Below are 20,491 nucleotides of genomic sequence, written 5' to 3'. Positions count from 1 at the left end.
CATATTACCTCCTCGTTATGTGGCTCCCTTTCTACTGGAGATGGAATGAAGAAGGAATAGCACAGAGCCTCCAGAAAATAGCTGTAGAGGTGAACACAGATTCCCATCTACCCAACACTGCAAGGGACTAGACATGTGTAAGATGAAAATTCTGTCCTCCTAGACAGATGCTAAATTGGTAGCAAATATAACACACAGTTATGTTGAGCTTCAGTTGGGGTTGTTACTGTTTCTGGCTTTATTAGTTGTTCTATGGTTCTAAGGCTTCCTCTGGAACAGGAGGTGTCTGGTTGGAGTATGATTGAAATGAACATCTCCTAATGAACAGCCTTCAGTCTCTCCTCTGGTTATTAGATAAATATGCCTGAGCCAAACCCTGGAGTGTGTTTGACAACAGAGCCAACCAGAATTTCTCTCAAGGAACAAATAGTCTGACTAGTCTCAGTAACTCAAGAATGGGACTCTGGCTACATGGCAGCATTGTTGGTGCCAGCGGATTGATTCTGCGGGATCATTTGAGCAGCAGTGGTGACCCGCTCAATCAATCTGGAAGTCGATGCTGCTAATCCACCCCCACCAAAAAAAGAGTAATACTGCGTTGACAGGAGGGCATTTCCCATCAGTGGAGCGAAGTGGGGATGCCGCAGTAGGTAGATGTTAAGAAGTTGATGGGAAATACACAATCTGCTCTATGTAGCTTGTGTATCTCCCATTGACTGCTGCCGAATTTCACCGGCAGTGTACACATAGCTTAAGTCCAGTGAAGTAAATGGAATTAGATCAGTATAAACCTGCTGTGAGATCAGATTCAAATCCAGTCTATCCTGACAAGAAAGTGAAATGTGTACAACTAGCGTTTACATTTCAGACTGTATATTCTCATGTTGATTCATGTGAATATAGGTGCCTGAACTCTAATTAAGGATAGTAGAAGTTATTCATTGAAATGAGAATATGAGCTCCAAAACTCCAAATTATTAGGGAGTCCCCATTCAGGAGAGGGTCCTGGACTTTCAGAAACAAGATATTCTACAGAATATTGCTAATGCATTTGATTAATGTATATTTACCTGGGGAGTATTCTGTCAGGGAGCTTGTGTGCTGGAATAGATACAGGCAACTTTTGCATTTGCCTTGCATAATCAAAGAGTCCTGGTAAATTATGGGAATAAAGCTGAGACGCTTTACCTGGAAATTAAATAATAGAATAAAGCTTAAAATACAAAAAATACAACGCTCAGGCATTTACATTCAAAACAGCAGAAAGACTTACCAGATATTGATAATAAGCAATTGTTCATTACGTACAACCATGTACATCTTCGGGGAAATAGCTGATAAAGAAAAAACCCACAAAATTTACTCAACACAAAATGTTGGGTAGTACAGTAAATTAATTTATAAGTTACTACCTGGATTGGCAATACAACACAATTAACATTGCTATGATTTTTGTAGTATAAATTGGTCTCAAAAGTTAAACATTTTCAAAGATTTTAGAGTTAATGAACAGGATAAAGACATAATACATACAAACTTTATATTTCACTCACTCACACACTCTCACACACACACTGTATTGTGTATACATACTTCTTTCTAGTATGCTTTATAACTCACACTTACTTAAGAGTTAAGGTTGACCTAAACTTTTCATATGTTATATTTGAATTTAAAATAAACACCAGTTTTAGATATAATACTCCTTCACTAGTTTAGAGTACCAAATGGCATAACATTCAGTAAATGCATCTTCAGTAAAATATCTCATTTCTTCTAAGACTGACATTCCAAATCCCTTGAACCTATTTATTCAGGTTGAAAGAACTTTCCACTTCTGTGTGGTAATGCATTTTGCCTCGATAATTAAGTAAACTGACTTCTGATATACCAGAAGGAAGACCTAGCAAAAAAACAAAAACACCCCCAATCCTGTGATAGCTAAAGAAAATCTGTCTTTGTGATCCTAAGGATCCAAATACTCTTATTAACCTCAAACAGGGTAGCCTGCCCATTAAGGGCCAGGAAGTCAACCCATTCAATCAGCCCCTTCTTTGTTGTTGTTGGTAGTCCATTGCTGACGATGACGATATTGTCGCAATTCTCAACTATGGCTATGCATATGACTCTGAAGTCCAAACCCTGATGCACAGAGTCAGCCACACTGAGGGCATGGGAAGTCCATATCTGTGATGCTTGATGATGCAGCTCTATGGTGCCTTTCACGTGCAGCCTGGAGACTATTTCGTCGATCCTGCTCAAACTTATTACATGCTGATCTTGTCAGAGATTGCCAGTGAGTTTTGCTCTGAGCCACTTGCTCGAGTTCTTGGAGATTGATGCCAGTCCAATGAAGACTACTCTTCAGGTTATCTTTGAAGCGCTTATACGGACTACCCTTCTTTCTTTTTCCCTGCCTCAGCTCCCCATACAAAATCTGTTTTAGGAGATGGTGGTCTTCCATTCTGATGACATGTCCAGTCCACCTAAGTTGTGCTCTCAATAGCATTTCCTCAATGTTAGTTGTGTTTGTTCTGTCAAGCACCTTAACATCGGTCACTCTGTCTTGCCAACGAATGCTCGTTATTAAACAGGGGGAGTGCATGTGAAATTCCTCAAGATGTTTAATGTGTCATCTATAAAGAGTCCTAGTCTCAGATCCATACAGGAGAGATGTTAGAACCACTGCACTGTGAATCTTCAATTTGGTGGAGACACGAATGTTGTGTTGATTAAGGACTCATTTGAAGTCGGCCAAGGCCCTGGCTAGCGTTACTGATTCTGGAGGCAATTTCCTTATCTAGGGAACAGTCACTCGAGATGGGTCTGCCCAAATACTTGAACTGATCCACCTTTCCACTGTATGCCTTGGATAAAGATGGCTGGTGCTGGGGCATTGGAATGAGGTACTGGTTGGAACAAGAGTTCTGTCTTACCTAGACTGATGGTGAAACCAAAGAGTTGGGATGCTTCAGAAAACCTGTCAACAATGACCTGAAGGTAGTCATGTCTATATGTCATCAAGGCACAGTCATCTGCAAAAAGTCCCTCAACAAGATGTCTCTCCAGAGTCTTGGTCTTAGCACTGAGTCTTCAAAGATCAAAGAGGGAGCCATCGAGTCAGTAGCAGATGTATATCCCCTGATCCAAGTCCCTTGTGGCATGGCTGAGGACTCAGGCAAAGAACAGATTGAACAGCACTGGAGCAAGTACGCATACTTGCTTCACTCCTTTCAAGATTCTGAATGTGTCAAAAGAGTCACCACTAGAAAGCACTGTCACATGTGGCCATAGAACAGATGGATCTATGCCATAATTAACTGCCTCCCAGCCTAAAGGGACAGGACTAAATGAGATCAAGTGACAGCCTGATAATCACCTGAGCCTCATAAAAGGGTGTTGTTTAGGAAGTTATATATTGTGAAGAGTTCTAGTGATTCATTCTGCTTTCTGTGAACTGAATGTTGACTCGAAGCTGATTCTCACTTTTACATTCAGTTAGGGAGATGGAGGAAGGAACCACAGAGAACAAGCTGGGCCCCTATGGAAGGCCCTGAAGTAGAGTGTGGAGGACTCCAGGGAAGTAGCAAGGGAATCAGCCCTCTATGCCAGAGCAGAGAAAGACAACAATAGCCCAGAGGGGCTGAACCTGTGAGAGGAACTCTAAAGAAGCAGCCTGAGCAGCACTCTACCCCAGGGTGGAGAGACTTAAGGGGAGCCCAGAAGGCAGGGTGTAGAGGAGCCCAAGTGGGATCAAAGTGCTTTTTGTTTGTTTGAACTTTTGTTGGCCTAGAAGGGGATTGAATCCCAAGAGTGACCTTGCTGAAGGGCTGAGTTGTGTGAATCTCTGAGAGAGACAAAACCTGTGACATGGGATATTAAGGCAAGGACCACCTGCAGCACAATGCTTGGCTAGAAGGGGGTGCTACAGGCAGGCATACCTTACGACACCTTCCAAAATCCCCGATACAGGCCCTTTACATCCCTCTGGTTCCAAAACATGAGATTCATTTTCAGTAGAGTCAAATTAATTTGACTATACAGAGAAACAGGCCTAATGCCTCATCTGGAGATATTGAAAGTATTTTATCAGAGACCCCCTCTAATGTTTCTGGAGCAATGGTGATCGATGTAAAGACATTACCCTGAAGGAGTTGACAAATTCTTCTCAGGGAATTTGAAAAACAGGGTTACTTACCAGTAACTGTTGTTCTTCGAGATGTGTTGCTCATATCCATTCCATTATAGGTGTGTGCGCACCCTGTGCACAGATTCCTGGAACTTTTTTCCCCTTAGCAAGCCCCGTAGGGTCGGCTCAGGTGCCCTCTGGAGTGCCGCAGTACATAGGGCACCGCCGACCCTGCGGGCCCACAGTCCCTTCTTTCTGCCGACTCGGACAGTGGGGACGGAGGGTGGGTTTGGAATGGATATGAGCAACACATCTCGAAGAACAACAGTTACTGGTAAGTAACCCTGTTTTCTCTCTTTGAGTGATTGCTCATATCCATTCCATTATAGGTGATTAAATAGCCATACCTTGGAGGTGGGTAGGAGTCAGCGTTGAGCCACCCTTGCCAGCACAGCTCTGCCGAAGCCTGCGTCCTCTCTCGCCTGTTGTACGATGGCGTAGTGGGACGTGAAGGTGTGGACCGACGACCAGGTCGTTGCTCTGCAGATGTCCTGCAGGGGCACCCTCTCCAGGAAGGCCGCGGATGAGGCCTGGGCTCTGGTTGAGTGCGCTGTCACAGCTCCTGGTAGCGGCACCTTCACCTGCTCGTAGCACGTCCTGATACAGGCGGTGATCCAGGTGGAGATGCACTGGGTGGAGACAGGTGAGCCTTTCATCTGGTCCACCACTGCCACGAACAGCTGTGTTGACTTCCGGAATGGCCTGGTCCGCTCAATGTAGTAGGCCAGGGCTCGTCTGACATCCAGGGAGTGCCATCTCCGCTCCTCCTCGGAACCGTGTGGTTTAAGAAGGAACACAGGGAGGAAGATATCCTGGTTATAATGAAACTGAGACACCACCTTAGGCTGGAAAACCGGGTGGGGTCTCAGTTTGACCTTATCTTTGTAGAAGACCGTGTAAGGGGGCTCCGAGGTCAAAGCTTTTAATTCCGAGACCCTCCTAGCCGATGTAATGGCCACCAGGAAGGCTACGTTCCAAGAGAGGACGAGCAATGGGCAATGTAGCCAAGGGCTCGAAGGGGGGTCCTGTCAACATGGTGAGGACCAGGTTCAAATCCCAGGGAGGCACCGGGTCACGGACCTGCGGGTACAGCCTCTCCACCCCCTTGAGGAACCTGACTGACATGGGGTGGGAGAACAGGGATCGTCCTTCCATTGGCTGGTGGAAGGCCGAAACAGCCGCCAGGTGCACCTTCAGGGAGGCCAGTGCTAGACCCTGGAGCTTTAGATGGAGCAGATATTCCAAAATCATCTGTATGGGCGAACTGCTCGGTGGGATGCCCCGGGACTCCACCCAACAGGTAAACCGCTTCCACTTGGCCCGGTACACCACCTGAATGGAAGGTTTCCAGCTGCCCAGCAGAACCTGCTGGACCTGTATGGAGCAGGCTCTCTCTCCCTCCGTCAGCCACAGAGTCTCCATGCCGTCAGATGGAGGGAGTCCAGGTCCGGGTGCAGCAGGCGACCCTGGGCCTGTAAGAGCAGGTCGTAGCGCCTCGGGAGCGGCGTGTCGATAGACAGGTTGAGCAGCATGCTGTACCAGTGCTGCCTCGGCCATGAAGGTGCATTCAGTATGATGTCCGCTCTGTCTCTTTTGATTTTCAAGAGGACTTGGGGCAGGAGCGGAACGGGGGGGAATGCATACATGAAGTTCCCCATCCAGTCTAGAAGGAACGCGCCGGAGAGGGAGCCTGGCTCACGACCCTGGAGCGAGCAGAACCTCGGGCACTTCCTGTTCCAGGACAACGCAAACAGGTCCAGTTGGGGAACCCCCCACTTCTGGAAGATTGAAGTCACCACCTCCGGGTGCAGTGACCAGTCATGGCGGGGTAAGAACGACCTGCTGAGGCGATCCGCCTCGTTGTTCCTGATCCCCGGGAGGTGAGAGGCTGATATATGAAAGTCGTGCCTCACTGCTAAGTCCCAAAGACGGATGGCCTCCTGGCACAAAGCCGAGGAGCGCGACCCCCCCTGCCTGTTCATGTAGAACATTGCTGCTGTATTGTCCATGAGGACCTGAACCATTCTGCCCTTCAGGAATCTGAGGAAGACCCTGCAGGCCAAGCGGACTGCTCTGAGCTCCCTGATGTTGATGTGAAGACACCTCTCGTCTGTCGACCAGAGCCCCTGGGTGCTCAGGTCGCTGCTCATGTGGGCCCCCCATCCCACATCTGAGGCGTCCGTAATCAGAGTTACTGATGGAGCCAAGTCTCTGAAGGGAACGCCCCTCAGAACTTCCCCCAGTTCCCTCCACCAATCCAGGGAGGACAGTACCAGGGCGGGGACAGTTACCACCCTGTTCAGCGAATGCCTCGCTAGTACATATACCGAGGCCAACCACCCTTGGAGAGGCCTTAGTGAGGTGAGCCAGCCTCACCACATACATACATGCCGCCATATGTCCCAACAGCTGGAGGCAGTGCTTGGCTGTTGTCGTGGGGGACCTGTGTAGATCGGTGATTATGGTGGCCATCGTCTCGAATCGAGGCCGTGGGAGAAAGGCTCTGGCCTGGGTGGCATCCAGGGTGGCCCCTATGAATTCTATGCGCTGCACCAGGGTGAGCGTGGACTTCTGCTCGTTGATGAGCAGCACCAGTCTGGTGCACATCACACAGGTGAGTGCTAGGCTGTTCCTCACATGAGCCCTGGACCTGCCCTAGATCAGCCAGTCGTCCAGGTACGGGAAGATCTGGACCCCCCCTGCGGCGCAGGTGGGCCGCCACCACTGCCATACACTTTGTAAATACCCTGGGGGCTGATGAGAGGCAGGACCAAGAACTGGTAGTGGCAGCCAGCTACCATGAACCTGAAGAACCTTCTGTGATCGGGGAGGATAGAAATATGAAAATATGCATCCTTTAAATTGAGGGCAGCATACCAGTCCCCTGGATCTAGGGTAGGAATGATGGAGGCTAGAGACACCATGCAGAACCTGAGGAATCTGATGAATTTGTTCAGATGGAGGTCTAGTATCGGCCTCAGGCCCCCTTTGGCCTTGGGGATTAGGAAGTACCGTGAGTAAAATCCCCTTCCCCTTTCCTGTGGAGGAACCTCTTCCACAGCTCCAAGCAGGAGGAGGGAGTTGACCTCCTGTGTGAGGAGTTGCTCGTGAGAGGGGTCCCTGAAGAGGGATGGGGTAGGGGGAGAGTCCGGGGGGAAGGCTGTAAGCTGCAGGGCATAGCCCCGCAGAACTATCCCGAGGACCCTACGGTCCCTAGTGACAGCTTCCCACTCAGCATAGTGTGGATGGAGCCTATGGGCAAAAGGCTGGAAGAGATCCAGGGGGAAATGAGAAGTGCCACCCTCGTGCACCCCGTCAAAATTGACGTTTATTGTTACTCTGGCCCTTGCTGGGATCCTGCTGAGGACCCTTTGTGGTCGCGGCAATTGGGCGCCCGGTCCTGGTCCTGACCTCTCCTGGGTTGGGCGGGTCTGAGGGGCAGCCTAGGAGGGGGCTGAGGCTGCCTCTGGGCCTGAGGCCGAGACTGACGCCTCGAGGCCTGCGGGGTATAAAGCCCTAGGGACCTCAGTGTAGCCCGGGAGTCCTTTAGGGCATAGAGCTTTCCATCCGTTTTATCAGAAAAGAGGCCAGCGCCATCAAACGGTAAGTCTTGGATGGCTTGCTGGACCTCCTGGGATAGCCCCGATGCCTGGAGCCAGGAGCAGCGTCACATGACGATGGCCGTAGCCATGGCCCTGATGGCGGAGTCCACCGCATCACTGGCAGTCTGTAAGGCAGTTGCCGCCACCGCAGCGCCCTCTTGGGTGACAGTGGCGAAATCCGCTGCTTGGTCTGGGGGCAACACCGGAGCAAACCTCTGCAGCGAGGACCACAAGTTGAGGTTATACCTCCCGAGGAGCGCCTGGTGGTTTGCGATCCTCAGCTGCAGGGCCGCAGTAGAATACATCTTGCAGCCAAAGAGGTCCAGTTTTTTACTCTCTTTGTCTTTAGGGGTGTTGCCCTGGCCGCCCTGCCGATCCCACTGGTTAGCGGCATCGACCACCAAAGTCCCCGGGGCAGGGTGGGTATATAAAAAGTCAAAACCCTCCTTGGGAACATAGTACTTCCACTCGGCGCCCTTGGAGGTGGGGGCCACCAAGGACGGGGTCTGCCACGGGGCCTTAGCCAACTTCATGACCCTGTCATGCACTGGTAGGGTGGCTATTGATGGCCCTGCCGACCCAGACACCCCAAAGAGGGGTCCTCCTCCTCAGACATTTCTTTGAGCTCCAGATTGAGGTTGCTCGCCACCCTTCTAAGAAGGTCCTGATGAGCCTTGAAGTCATAAAGGAGAGCCCTGTGGTCCCGGGCCGCCGCATCGTCCGGGGACAAGGAGGATGACTGCAGAAGGGGCCCTGTGGAGGGACCCTCCTCTGGGTCCAAACCCTCATCAGAGGGGTGGTCCTGTTCCGGTTGACTCAGGAGGGGGGGGGCACTGGCTGGGCCACTGAGGAGTGGACAGAGGTGGTACCCTGGCCCACCTGGGTACCCCAGGGCCCCCAGTACGGCCACTGCCAAGGGCCTTGGGCCCACGCCGGAACAGGCATGGGTGTCTGCTGGGTTGCCTCAGGGTGGTGGCCCCAGGACCCACAGCCGCTGGATCTACATTTGCGGCTCTTGGGTGGTGAACGGCCCCGCGATGAGGATGAAGAGAGTGACCGCCGGTGCCTATGCCTGCGGTGCCGTCAGGGGGACAAGCTGCTGGAGGAGCTAGATGATGCTCGTCTCCTCCTCCTCGAGCTCTTGCGGCGACGCTTCCCACCTCGGGACTGGGAGCGGTGCCGTCTATGTCGCCGCGGTGCCGACTGCGAGCGTGATCGGCTCTGTGGTGCCGAGGCTGCCGGTGCCTGACGAGGGTGTGGACTACCTCCAGGGATCTCAACCGGCACCGTCCACGCGTTGGACTGCGCACCGGGGCTGGAGATCGGTGCCGGGCCGGGCTCTGTACCGGGGTACGAGAGCTGGAGCTGCGACCCCTGCGTGAGGCGGAACTGGAGTGGCGTCACCTCGCACGTGTACCTCTCCACCACCCTTGGTGCCCCGGTGTCGAGGAGCTCGACGAGTCGGAGCTAAGAGGGGAGCCCGCACTCTCTACCCTCCTTGACCGTCTGGGGGGAGACCTCAACTCCTGTCTCCTCCACCCACCAGGGGCACCCAGCGCGGGTTTACCCCGAGACACCTGTCCCTGCACCCTCGGCCGAGGGGGGGACGGAGGCATGGGCATGCCCACGAGGGTGCGTGCCGCCGCGAACGCCTCCAGTGTCAACGGCCCTTGCAGAGACGCTCCCCCACCCCCAGGAGTCAGGGGAGGCTCTCTGCGAGGAGATGCCGGTGCTGGAGTACTCTCCACGGCACGTGGCTGGGGCATCTCCTGGGTGACCCCCTGCTTTACCGGTCGCAGGGGGGAGTCCATGCGTGCGGCCTCAGGCCGCTTCTTCTTCTTCGGCACCGAGGACTTCGGTGCCGGTGCCAGCGGAGTGCTCCGCACCGAGGAGACGCTCGGTGCCACTGGAGATCGGGATGGTTCGGAGTCCGGGAAGAGTGTGGACTCCATCAGTATCGCCTTCAGCTGGGAGTCCCGTTCTTTCTGGGTCCGGGGCTTGAAGGCCTTACAGCTCTTACATCTGTCCTTCCTACGCTGCTCTCCGAGGCATCAGAGGCAGCAATCATGAGGGTCACTCACGGGGAAAGCCTTAGTGCATAACATGCAGGCTTTAAAGCCAGTGGAGCCAGGCATGGCTCAACCTCAAGCCCCTAAGGGCAACTATCTACTTACTATCACTACAATTAACACTACTTCAACTCGAACAATGAACTGCTAAATGTTAAAGGAGTGCTACTTGCAACAGCAAGAGGCAAGCGTTCCAGCAACCGTCACAGGTGGAAAGAAGGAACTCAGGGCCCGCAGGGTCGGTGGTGCCCTATGTACCACGGCATGAGCGCGGTACTCCAGGGGGCACCTGAGCTGACCCTATGGGGCTCGCTGAGGGGAAAAAAGTTCCGGGAATCTGTGCACGAGGCGCGCACACACCTATAATGGAATGGATATGAGCAATCACTCGAAGAGAGAATAAAGCCATGTATCAGCTCCTGGAAAGTTATGTATTTCTGATCTCTGCTTTGTCCATTGCAGTAATGGTGAAGTGTAACCAGAGATGTTAGCTTTTCTTCGTCTTTTGCCTCAAATTTCCAGTCAGTATGGAAAATGAAAGATCAGCTTTACTTTAGCTCAGTTCACAAGGAGTTTTATTAATTTTCTATAATTGTGTAAGTATATTCTTCATTGTGACTCTGCTTGGCCTTGAGTGTTAGACCAAATTAGTATAGAAACCCAGTGATATAACTTACAGATGAAGGAACTCCAGGTCGCCAGTTCATTGAGGCTCCACATCACTGACAATTTTAACTTGAATCTCATACCACCTCATATTAAAGTGCTTACGAAATCACTGAGTTTCTTAAAAGAAACATTAGGCTATGTACTATGGAACATGGTAGTGAGATAGAGAAAATAAGGATACATGTGAATAAGTGTGTGAATTCATGTTCATTATATTTATTCTCATTGCCATTTCTTTAAGTAACTGCTTTTCATATGTTTTGGCAGACAGGGAATACCACACTAGTGGCATCCTTTGGGGTCTACACCCTGTTAGGTGAATGAATAAGCATTAAGTGCCATCAGTGGCTAGTTTGTCCTGGCAAGTTCCCAGTCTCTTCCAGTTTGGTGCTAGCTGCACAGCTACCTATGCAGACGCACTCCATGCTGTACTGAGGAGATAGCAGGGAAGAAAGTTTTTCCTATCTCCCCTCAAAGACCTAAGGGAAAGAGTGTACAGGAAAAGGCTACTACTGGTGTCCACAAAAAGAGAACTGATTGAGAGTTCCTGAGAAGACAGGAATTTCTGACTTGGAGGTAGAGAGTTGGGCCTTATCATGGGTGATTCCTGACAATTAGCTGCTCTTTGAGACCATCAGGCCAATTTAAGACCTTGGTATTTCCTCATTTTTGAGGGCTTCATTTTGTAATCATAACACTCTTAATATATATTTTCAGAAGGAACTTCCTATGTATTTAAAAAAAACTGTCAAGGAACTTCCATATTATTAAATTATTTGCTGAACAGCAGGATTCATTGAGATGCACTAAAAGAGGCCTTGCCTCGCTCAGTGTGCACATTGACAGAACATAGTATAAGGCAGAACTCCTGCTTAACTCTGCTTCATTCCATAGGAGTCTTCAAATGCCATATAGGCTAAAGCAAGTTTGTTATGCTCATTGCCAAAAGAATGTGGAGCTTATTTTTAAAATGAACAATATTTTTTTCCTTGGGGTATGTTTTCACTTTCAGCTCCGCAGCGATCGATGCAGGGGGTCATGGACACCCACTCAGTCAATTCCGGATGGGCTCTTGTTGGCCCAATCCTGTTTTCATGAAATACATGAAAGAACAGAGCCACAAACACCAGCCTCCCTTTCTAACAAGAGGTACTTCAGCCTGACACATTGTAACTTTAATCAAAAGTTAAAACCTCAACTGACTTTTATTATTCTACCATTTGAAATGTTCACTTCAGCCTTTTTAAAATATCCATTTACTGCATAATAATTCAAGCCTGTCTTTACTTTCTATAGTTCTATTTGTTTTAAGATTGTTTGTAAAACCACTCCACTGACCATTTTATCTGGTAATTTTACCCACTTTCAATATATTTGTAAAAACCCTATTTTAAGTATAAGAAGCCACACTGTGAAATGTAATATACCTACCTAATTGTGAAAGACACTGGCAAAAATGAAATAATGTTTGCTTTAAAAATAATGTGTGAATTCTTCAGCTAGGAGTAGGCACTGAGTGATTGAAGTGTGAACGGCTGAGCAATTGAGGTGGGTGTAGACAGGGAGAGTGATTGAACAATTGGTCTGAGTAAGGGATGTTGAAATAGACGAAGAAAACACCAGCCTGACCGAAAACGTTTGAGGGAGGAAGAAAGGAGCGAAGATAATAACTTTTACCACTCAACTGGCCAAAGAGGAGCCCACCCTGATAACTTTGGAGTCAGCCCACTTCAAAGAACAAAATCTGATCAGGCTTGCAACAATGTGGGTGATTAAAGATCACACCAAATGCAGATGCAGCATGACAGAGCAAAAATCCATAGACTTACATGGGGTCTTTTCCCTATAAAATGGGACAGAAAGATGAAGGCTGGAAGTTCGGGTCTACATCACCACAGCATCCACGAGTACCTATGTGCATTGGCAGAACCTTGCTCCTCACCCTCGTGCTATAGTCACCTGGCCAGTGACTACCACGAGCACCAAGAGGCGGGTAACTATAACATCTGTGAGACCCCTGTGTATGTTTGTCTGTCTCCTTGTCTGTGTATGCCTGTCAGTGTGTGTGAGTGTGAATGAAAATACCAATTGAAACATGTGTCAACGAAGTATATTTTATTAACAAAAATCTCTGTAATTGTAGTATTGATACAATGTTGATACTGTTTTCCTAGTATTTACATTATTGATACTATTTCACTAAGTACAGTGTTGATTTTTTTTTAATTGATACTATTTACCAAATTTCTGTATTCACAATAAATGTGGCTTGTTGCCTTATCCCCTGAAAAAGATCCTGTGATATTTGTTATTTGAATAACACTCTCCAGTCGACGCTGGTAATCCACCTCCCCAAAAGGAGTAAGGCTGCATTGACAGGAGGGTGTCTCCCATCAACGCAGTGCTGTGAAGATGCCGCAGTATGGTAATGTAAGTACGTCGACAGGAGATAGCTTGTGTAGCTCCCATCGACTACCAGCGACCACCAGCGGCAGTGCAGATCAGGCCTCAGTAACAAAGTACATTTGTGAATATCTCATAAGTCAGAGAGGCACCATCCAGGGACTATTTCCAAGATTTATTTTATCATCTGCCTTTGTACTCAAAAATGGTTGCATTTCTTGCTCAAAACTTCAAAGAATTTCACCCTCAGCCAAAGATCACGCCTGGAAAAACATCAGCCTGAAAGGTGAAAGTCTGACAAGGATATAAGTAACTGAAAGTTAGAACTGAAATATTTAAGTAACCTTAAGTGCAGCTGCAGCATATATAGATGCAGTAAAGCAAAGAAGATATTTTATGTTACGCAGCTGAAAAATGACAAGGACTTCATTTTCAAAAATTCAAAACAAACATACCTGTTCCATTGATGTTTCATGAAGTTCATTGAGATTCAGGGTGTAGATACCTTCCTCTGCACCAAATATCAAGTACTGATCTGTAGAGAGAAATTAGAATTAACAAATCCAGAGTTATGGAAAGTGAAAATTATATGAATATGGAGATGGTTTAGCAAAACAATGTTTCACTATGAGTAACTGAAGCAAGCATACATCAAAAGCAAGCAATCTACTTTGTTTAATTTTCTTTAGATCAGGAAATAGTAGGAAGCAGCAGCAATTTAAATTTAAAAAAAATTAAAAAGCCAAGAGGCTTTTATTTTAATTCCTCTTATTTTAATTCAAAATATTGGCCATAAAAACTACTGTTGGAAGAACCTATATGAACAATATAATTTTGGTAATTTCCTGCTATAAAGATTAAACTTAAATCACATTAATATGCATTACTTAATAGTTCTATAAGGTTTTCTGAGGGACCCGTAACCGCTTCATAGGGTTTTTATCAATGATAGTACTGACTGGCATGTTATACCAGCTCTTCTTTGAGGGCTTCATCAGTTTCTGCAGAATTTAAGATAATTCCACATCCATCCCTCATGGTTACAAAGGCAACCTTTGGAATGTTGAATGCTACAGCATTCTCCTTCTGAGTTTGCAAACAAGACAGAGTTAAAATCATTGTTTGCTGAGAAGTTGGAACTGTCTCATCTTAATGAGGTGTCAATTCCAAAGACTGGTTTTGATCGCTTACTTTTCTGAAATGTATTTTGTTGCTGATCATTTTAGTAGTAGCAGCTTAAGGCAAAGGCTGGAATTTCAGGCAAAATTTGAGCCCAGTATCACCAGTTCCCCACTCCCTATAGTCTGACCTCCAAGCATAGATCATTTCATCCCACACTGAAATATATTTACTTATGATGATGAGAACAGTGGCAGCTTCTCTCACTGTCCACAACAGATTTGAGAAGTTAATTGAACAATAATATATCCAATGAAACTGCAGGGGGAACTGAGGAAGTCAGGACATGACTGATTGGCCAAGACAATAGAGGTAACAGCATCACCTCCTATCCTGGAACTTTTGATTCCCAGAAGTAGTGTGTTTTACACCTCAACCAAAAGAATACATGTACCTCACTTTCATCTGTATTGTCATTTATTTTATGTAACTAAAATTTTGCAATCTACATCACATACCTTAAAAGTAAAGGAAATTTACTTTTTTTTTAAATCAATGGTTGATTTGTGTTTAAGCATGAGCAATCCAATAAATAGAAAATTCCTATAAACACAAATGACACAAAAAATTCTCTTGATAGCTAATCTGAATAGATTATGTTCTTAAAACCTTCAGGAGAGAATAAATGGTATGAAAATACATAATTTACTACCTCTTGTATCTGGATTAATCCATGATGTTGCACAATGGATTTTTAACGGGCACCCATTGAAAACCTTTGAAAAGCAAGCACCCATCTGTAAAAATAAAATATAAGCCATTTAGAACAGTGAATTTCATACTTTACATCAACTGGTAAATTAGGAAAATTTCTAATTATGTATTTCAAATGGCACAGTTTTTGCATTATTGAATAGGTAAAAAAGTTAGGGACCAGTTTATTTAATTTTTTCCACGGAAGTGATTTCATCCACATAAAACATTCAAGAGAAATGGAAGCTTTTATTTTTTTTAATTAAAGGCAGTCAGTTTCTTTGCCTCTTCTAACTTTCTGAATAAGAAGTAACTGATTATAACAGTGTCTACTCATTGCATAATCAGAGGAAACTGAAAAAGGCTCTACATGAAATATGGGAGTATAATAAAAATCGCAGTAATCCCAAAAGCTCACAGTCTTATTTCTGAAATATTTTACAAATTTGAAATGTCATCAGTTGTTGCGTAAACTCCATCCTGGTATCTAAGCAGCAAGGAAACTGAGGTTAAATTTTTGTTTTAAAATGCATTTGCTTGCAATATTTAAGTCTTCACAAAGTGGAAATCCTTTTAGAATGAAGCTTTGTGTCCACAAACAAATCTTTATAAACTGAGTTTTACCATAGAATGAGAGGTTTCCATAGCATAATATGCTCTCTCCTCCATCCCCTGCAGTTGAAAGCAGCACTGGAAGCTACAGGAGTATAGGTGTGTCAAAAAGCCTTTGATAACATCATGTCTCAATTCCTAGCAAGCAGTAGCAGCTATAGGAAAAACAGAAACCAGGGGTTCCTCCTTTCTATTCCCACAACCATATGGTGGCAGTTCATCCTCTCTTGCTCAGCAAGAGCACAGAGGTTAGAGGAAACAGATAATTCCTTTGGAATAGAGCCTGGAATAGTACTGACCTGATGGGATTCAATTAAATTGGAGATGTAAAGTAAAATTACTTAATGGCTTTGCCTATTCATTTCTTACTTTCTTGGTTATGGAACAGTTTTGGATTAAATGGGAAAACAATTTAATTGAGTTTTCCAATCCCTCCAATCTTCTTATTTCTTTTAATTTAAAAAAAATCCTACAAAACCGCAGTGAGTCAACACTATTAAGTAACCAACCAGCCCATCTTCATTCAATCTACAGTAATTCCAGGATGCAGTAAATAACTAGTAAATATTCACCACTGTACCCACTGAGGACTTAAATACTCATGAAAATTATACCAGCATGCATGTGTACTACAACTTCTCCTTCCTGAGAATTATCCCCCTGACAAATAGCAATTTTCTACCTTCAACAACTTCAGTGCTAGTTTTTTGAGATGCAAATATTTATAATAGGAAAAGTGTTTTCTTCATTGTTTATTACAGTTAAAACCAAGCCAGTAAATTTTGAACCCGAACAATGGAAATTTCAGAAAATAGGCAATTGAAAATAGGGTTCACAGCCAAAACTGTTATGCAATCTTAACTATGCCACTGCAGCACAAAATAAAGAGACAGACTCCTTCCTCATCCAGGAGAGGAGCAAGAACATCACCTTGCCTGTTTAGACAGAACGTTGCTGAAGTGTTGTTTGTGAGAACATGTTCCACCTTTCCTTTGCTGGATAGCAGGAAGGTTCTCAAAGCTATTTTATGGCCCTAAATTCTAAGATACTGATAGCAACCTAGACTCCTCCAATTTCTAAAGCATGTAAGACAGTGGTCCCCAAACTGTGTATTGGGGGGGCATAGTTGGACCAGAGCCAGCCCCCACCTGGGGCAGGGAGGGAGCACCACCCAGTCCCACTCTGCTCCCAAACCCTCTGTGCCTGGCCATGCTCCTCATCTTGCTCCTGACCCCAGCCCCCTCTCCTCACCCTGTTCCTGGCCCCTGACCCCCACCCCAGCCCAGCCATGCTCCTGGTCCCGTTGCAGATCTTAAGGGGTGAGGGGGGGGCACAGAGCAAAAACATTTGGAGACCACTGATGTAAAGCTTGAGATGAGATAGCTTAAGTAGGCTTCGACCCAAATTTGACACCTGAGTCCAAAGAGCACGTGCTTTCACTTTTCTTAAGAGCAGCTGTCTTCAGTACTGCCTCCTTGCCATTCCTAGAAATGGATCACAATCACTGAATCACTAACAGACCAGCTTGGAGTGAGTGGATGGATGAGAGCACATTAAGGTTGCATGCTCCCAACTGGCATTGAACAGAAGACCACAGATATACCAAGATTGAAAGGGTTTCAATTCTTATCCTTGTAAAGGGTATCAAACACACAAAAGGTACAATCTGCCTGGCACTACTGGCTGAATTTTTCTCTCTCTGCCATACCAGAAAGCAATCCTAAAGGCAAAAAAGCAGCTGCTACCCTTGAATCTAGATTAGTTCAAAAGTTAAAGCCTGCATGGGTTGGAACCCAAACTTTTAATACTCGAGACTGGATTCTGGAAAAGCGAGAAAGTGATCTGCAAATGCCCAAGGCACGACTTGAGGAGATATGAAAACGTATCTGTACTTACCTGAAAACATCCTTTCTTCAAGTAATAAAGTCCACAGATCCATTATTATGAGTACTGCAGGCTGTTTACAGTTTAGAAGCAGAACTAGAGCTGCAACCATGGGCAGAAGGAAAACATCCTGCCCCCTGAAACTTCTTCCAATTGAAACAAACTTCCACAACCAGAACATCACTCTATTTTCCAAAATTACAGATTGTGTTGACTACACGTTGAAGAAAAAGCACAACAATTTTTCCTACCGCGGAGCATGAGGATTATTTCTTTTGATGAAATAAACCTGAATCTTTGGATATTAATTTCCATACCTACTCCGGCTGATCCGGTTGTCCCCAGGGATGACTGGATCTGTGGACCTTATTACACAAAAAAATAAAGCTTTCATATAAGCACAGATACATTTTCCTATTCTTCATCATGCTAAATTTCAGAGCTCTCTTACAACGGGATTTTCACAGCAGCATGCCTGCAGGGTAGTATGCTGGACTGTCCTTTAAATATGGACATCCAAAATGAAAATGTAGAGGAGATTTCTGGGGAAAAAAGAAAGGGGGGAGGGTCATTGGCTAAACACTGAGGACTAACGTAAAATTTGGGAAATTTATGTATTGACAGTCTGGATGCCAAGCAAATCTCACTACACTGAACACTGATGTTTGACAAAAGGAAAAATATTTGCGTTTACTTAGGAAATGAATGCTATGATAGTAAGGACTACTTGTCCGAATTAAAGTAAAATACTGGCAGTAACCCAAGAAAGCTCCCAACTTCAAAAGTTCATCTGATTGGAGATAGCAGTTATCAGGAAGGCTATTTTAATATATAGGAAGTATGACATCTCCACTGTAGTTCAAGTGAGATGTAAGGTTCAAAACGAGGTTTCAAAGTTGTGCTCTGTGACCTTGTGAGGTTGGAAGCATGGTAGCTGTCCTAAGGTCACACTTAATATCATCATTTGTACAAAACTTCCTTTTCTTGAACGTGCTGTGAACATTACAGTACCGAGTCTTGACAACCCTTTTTGCTTGGACATTCTCTTACACCCACATTAGAGCCCTCCTGGAAGAAATGAAGACTATGTTTTTTCACTTGTTTAAAATGACAGTTAAACTATAGTTTGCTTCAGCCAGTAGAGGACAGCTTTGACGACTCCTTTTAGGGTCTAGGAGAGAGAAATTCATCTCTAAGTATCCACTTTGAACTTGCCTGGAGCTAGATGGAGGATTAGTTTTTGCGATAGCAAACCTCTCTCTCCTCTATGAGGTAAAGTTATTGGAAAGTCCAATCCTAGATTAATCAGGCCTGGGAATCAGTCTCTTCAGCCAGAAAAGTCTGAACAGTATAACTGGTACTTTCTCCTTCCTATTTTGTGCATGGTACTGGAAAGCAGTCTAAAAGGGTGGGAAAGGCACTGAGACATTGCCTAGCTTTACAGAAGGTCATTCATCTCCTCACACCTTGAATTCTGAGATACAGAAAGATCACAGGGGACATGACTGCTGTTTCTGGATGCAAAGTAGTCAATCAGCCCAAACTGACTTACTATGAGTGAGGATACTTTGGGGTACAGGTTCCATGGTGTTTAATCCATCTTCTGCCACATGTTCATCTCTCCTGATGGGCAGTACACAGAGATAGGAAATTCTGTTCTGCCCAAGAAAGATGTTGACTTTCTCTAAGGTGGAGGGTCTGGCTGATTGTGTTTCTTCCAATGTATTTATGAAAACCTCATCAGAAATGTTTATATGTCCAGAACAAGCCTGTACTCCATAGAAGGAAGGGTGCTTAGAGACTTCAATGAAGCACTGTATTCCAGCTCTTGGAATGCTGTCCTCTCTCTTTCTGGTACCCATTCCCAGGCTTGAATAAGAGTCTGAATGATTCTTCCATTAACCCGTTAGCATCTCACATAAGGATCGCTCTGCCTGGTTGGATCCCTTGAAAAATCCTATTTTCTGTATTCAGCAATTGAGGGAACAGAAAATAGACAACAGAATCTTGCTCTCTACTAGCAGGGTGCGTGCGGTGTTGAAGGGAAACCAGGAATTACCAGATAGGTAATACAAACCCAATAGGTAGTGGATGAACTGTTTCACTGAAGCATGTGGGAAGGAATGAGACTGGAATTTTGTTTTGACACCATTTGTATTCTTTCAACTTCATCTTCTGTTAAAATTCTTCCATAAGACCCTTGTACCTTATTACATTAATCTATAGCCTAGGTCTATGACTGACTTCCTGGCATCCCAGGTCTGTGTTTAGCATGATGAACCAAGTCGGATGTTCCAGAAACTCTCACTTTGTTTCATTTATCTCTCCCCTTCTCTCGCTCTCTGTACAGAGCCTTGACCAGCAGCATTTTCCAAGAAGAGATATGAAATCTCCTTCTCTCCTAAATGCAGTATTAATACTACTGTAATTCTGGGAGAAACATGGGAGCACTTATCAAACAGTAATGACTGGAGTTAAAAAACAAAATCTACCATCCATTTGCAATACAGAAGCATTGTTTGTGGGACGATAAAATGGGAATGTGAAGCCTCCTTTAGGACTTATTCAGATGCTTCAGACAGAGCCCTGCTCGGTTTGTTCATGATTCTCTGTGGCTAGAAACAGGACAGAGCAGTCCTTAATATGGAATGGGTTATATCACCTGATCTGTATTACGTATATTGTTATATTCATGTCCTAGCATTTCCATGGGCTGCTTGAAATTGGAAATTGGACAAAATTTTGCACAACTCCATAGACTACCTCCTCTGGACAATAGTCAGAGATCTCATTTTGACCAAGCTATAGGTAGCCATTTGCTCCCAAACTGAAAGACCCTGGAACCAATTGAGGGTTTAACTCTAGATAAGGCAGTTGGGAGCTTATAGATAGCTCAGACAAATGAAGGCCACTGCTGACCTCATTTCAACACTTGCAGAGTGGCATTTCTCTCTTGTTGTACTTCAAAGACTGCTTCAACTTGCCATGTGATCTGTATTTCTTTCTATGCTGCCTGGTACGAGCCACAATTGTAAATCTCAGAGGGGTGGCCATGTTAGTCTGTATGCAGCAAAAACAACGAGAGTCCTGTAGCACTTTAAAAACTAACAAATTTAATTTCTGCAGGCATAAGCTTTCGTGGGCTGCAACCCACTTCATCAGATGCAAGAAACAGAAATCAGATAGGGGGT

At 45.6% G+C, this 20,491-nt stretch overlaps 1 protein-coding gene across 4 annotated transcripts in view; it reads right to left on the bottom strand.

Annotated features, from left to right (window-relative positions):
- Nucleotides 1–20,491, bottom strand: part of MAP4K3 (mitogen-activated protein kinase kinase kinase kinase 3) — a 144,610-nt gene that overhangs the window by 43,328 nt on the left and 80,791 nt on the right. For all 4 annotated transcript variants that reach the window (XM_067532920.1, XM_067532921.1, XM_067532922.1 and 1 more), the window contains 4 exons: nucleotides 14,764–14,848; nucleotides 13,388–13,467; nucleotides 1,274–1,334; nucleotides 1,071–1,188 (listed from right to left, as the gene is read on the bottom strand). In XM_067532920.1, coding sequence (XP_067389021.1) covers nucleotides 1,071–1,188; nucleotides 1,274–1,334; nucleotides 13,388–13,467; nucleotides 14,764–14,848 — 344 coding nt within the window. The remainder of the gene's footprint in view (nucleotides 1–1,070; nucleotides 1,189–1,273; nucleotides 1,335–13,387; nucleotides 13,468–14,763; nucleotides 14,849–20,491) is intronic.

Source organism: Emydura macquarii, unplaced genomic scaffold (assembly GCF_026122565.2).
Source record: "Emydura macquarii macquarii isolate MOO-44397 ecotype Brisbane River unplaced genomic scaffold, CSIRO-AGI_Emac_v2 contig_3305, whole genome shotgun sequence".
NCBI lineage: Eukaryota > Metazoa > Chordata > Testudines > Chelidae > Emydura > Emydura macquarii.
This window is presented reverse-complemented; position numbering and strand designations above follow the sequence as displayed.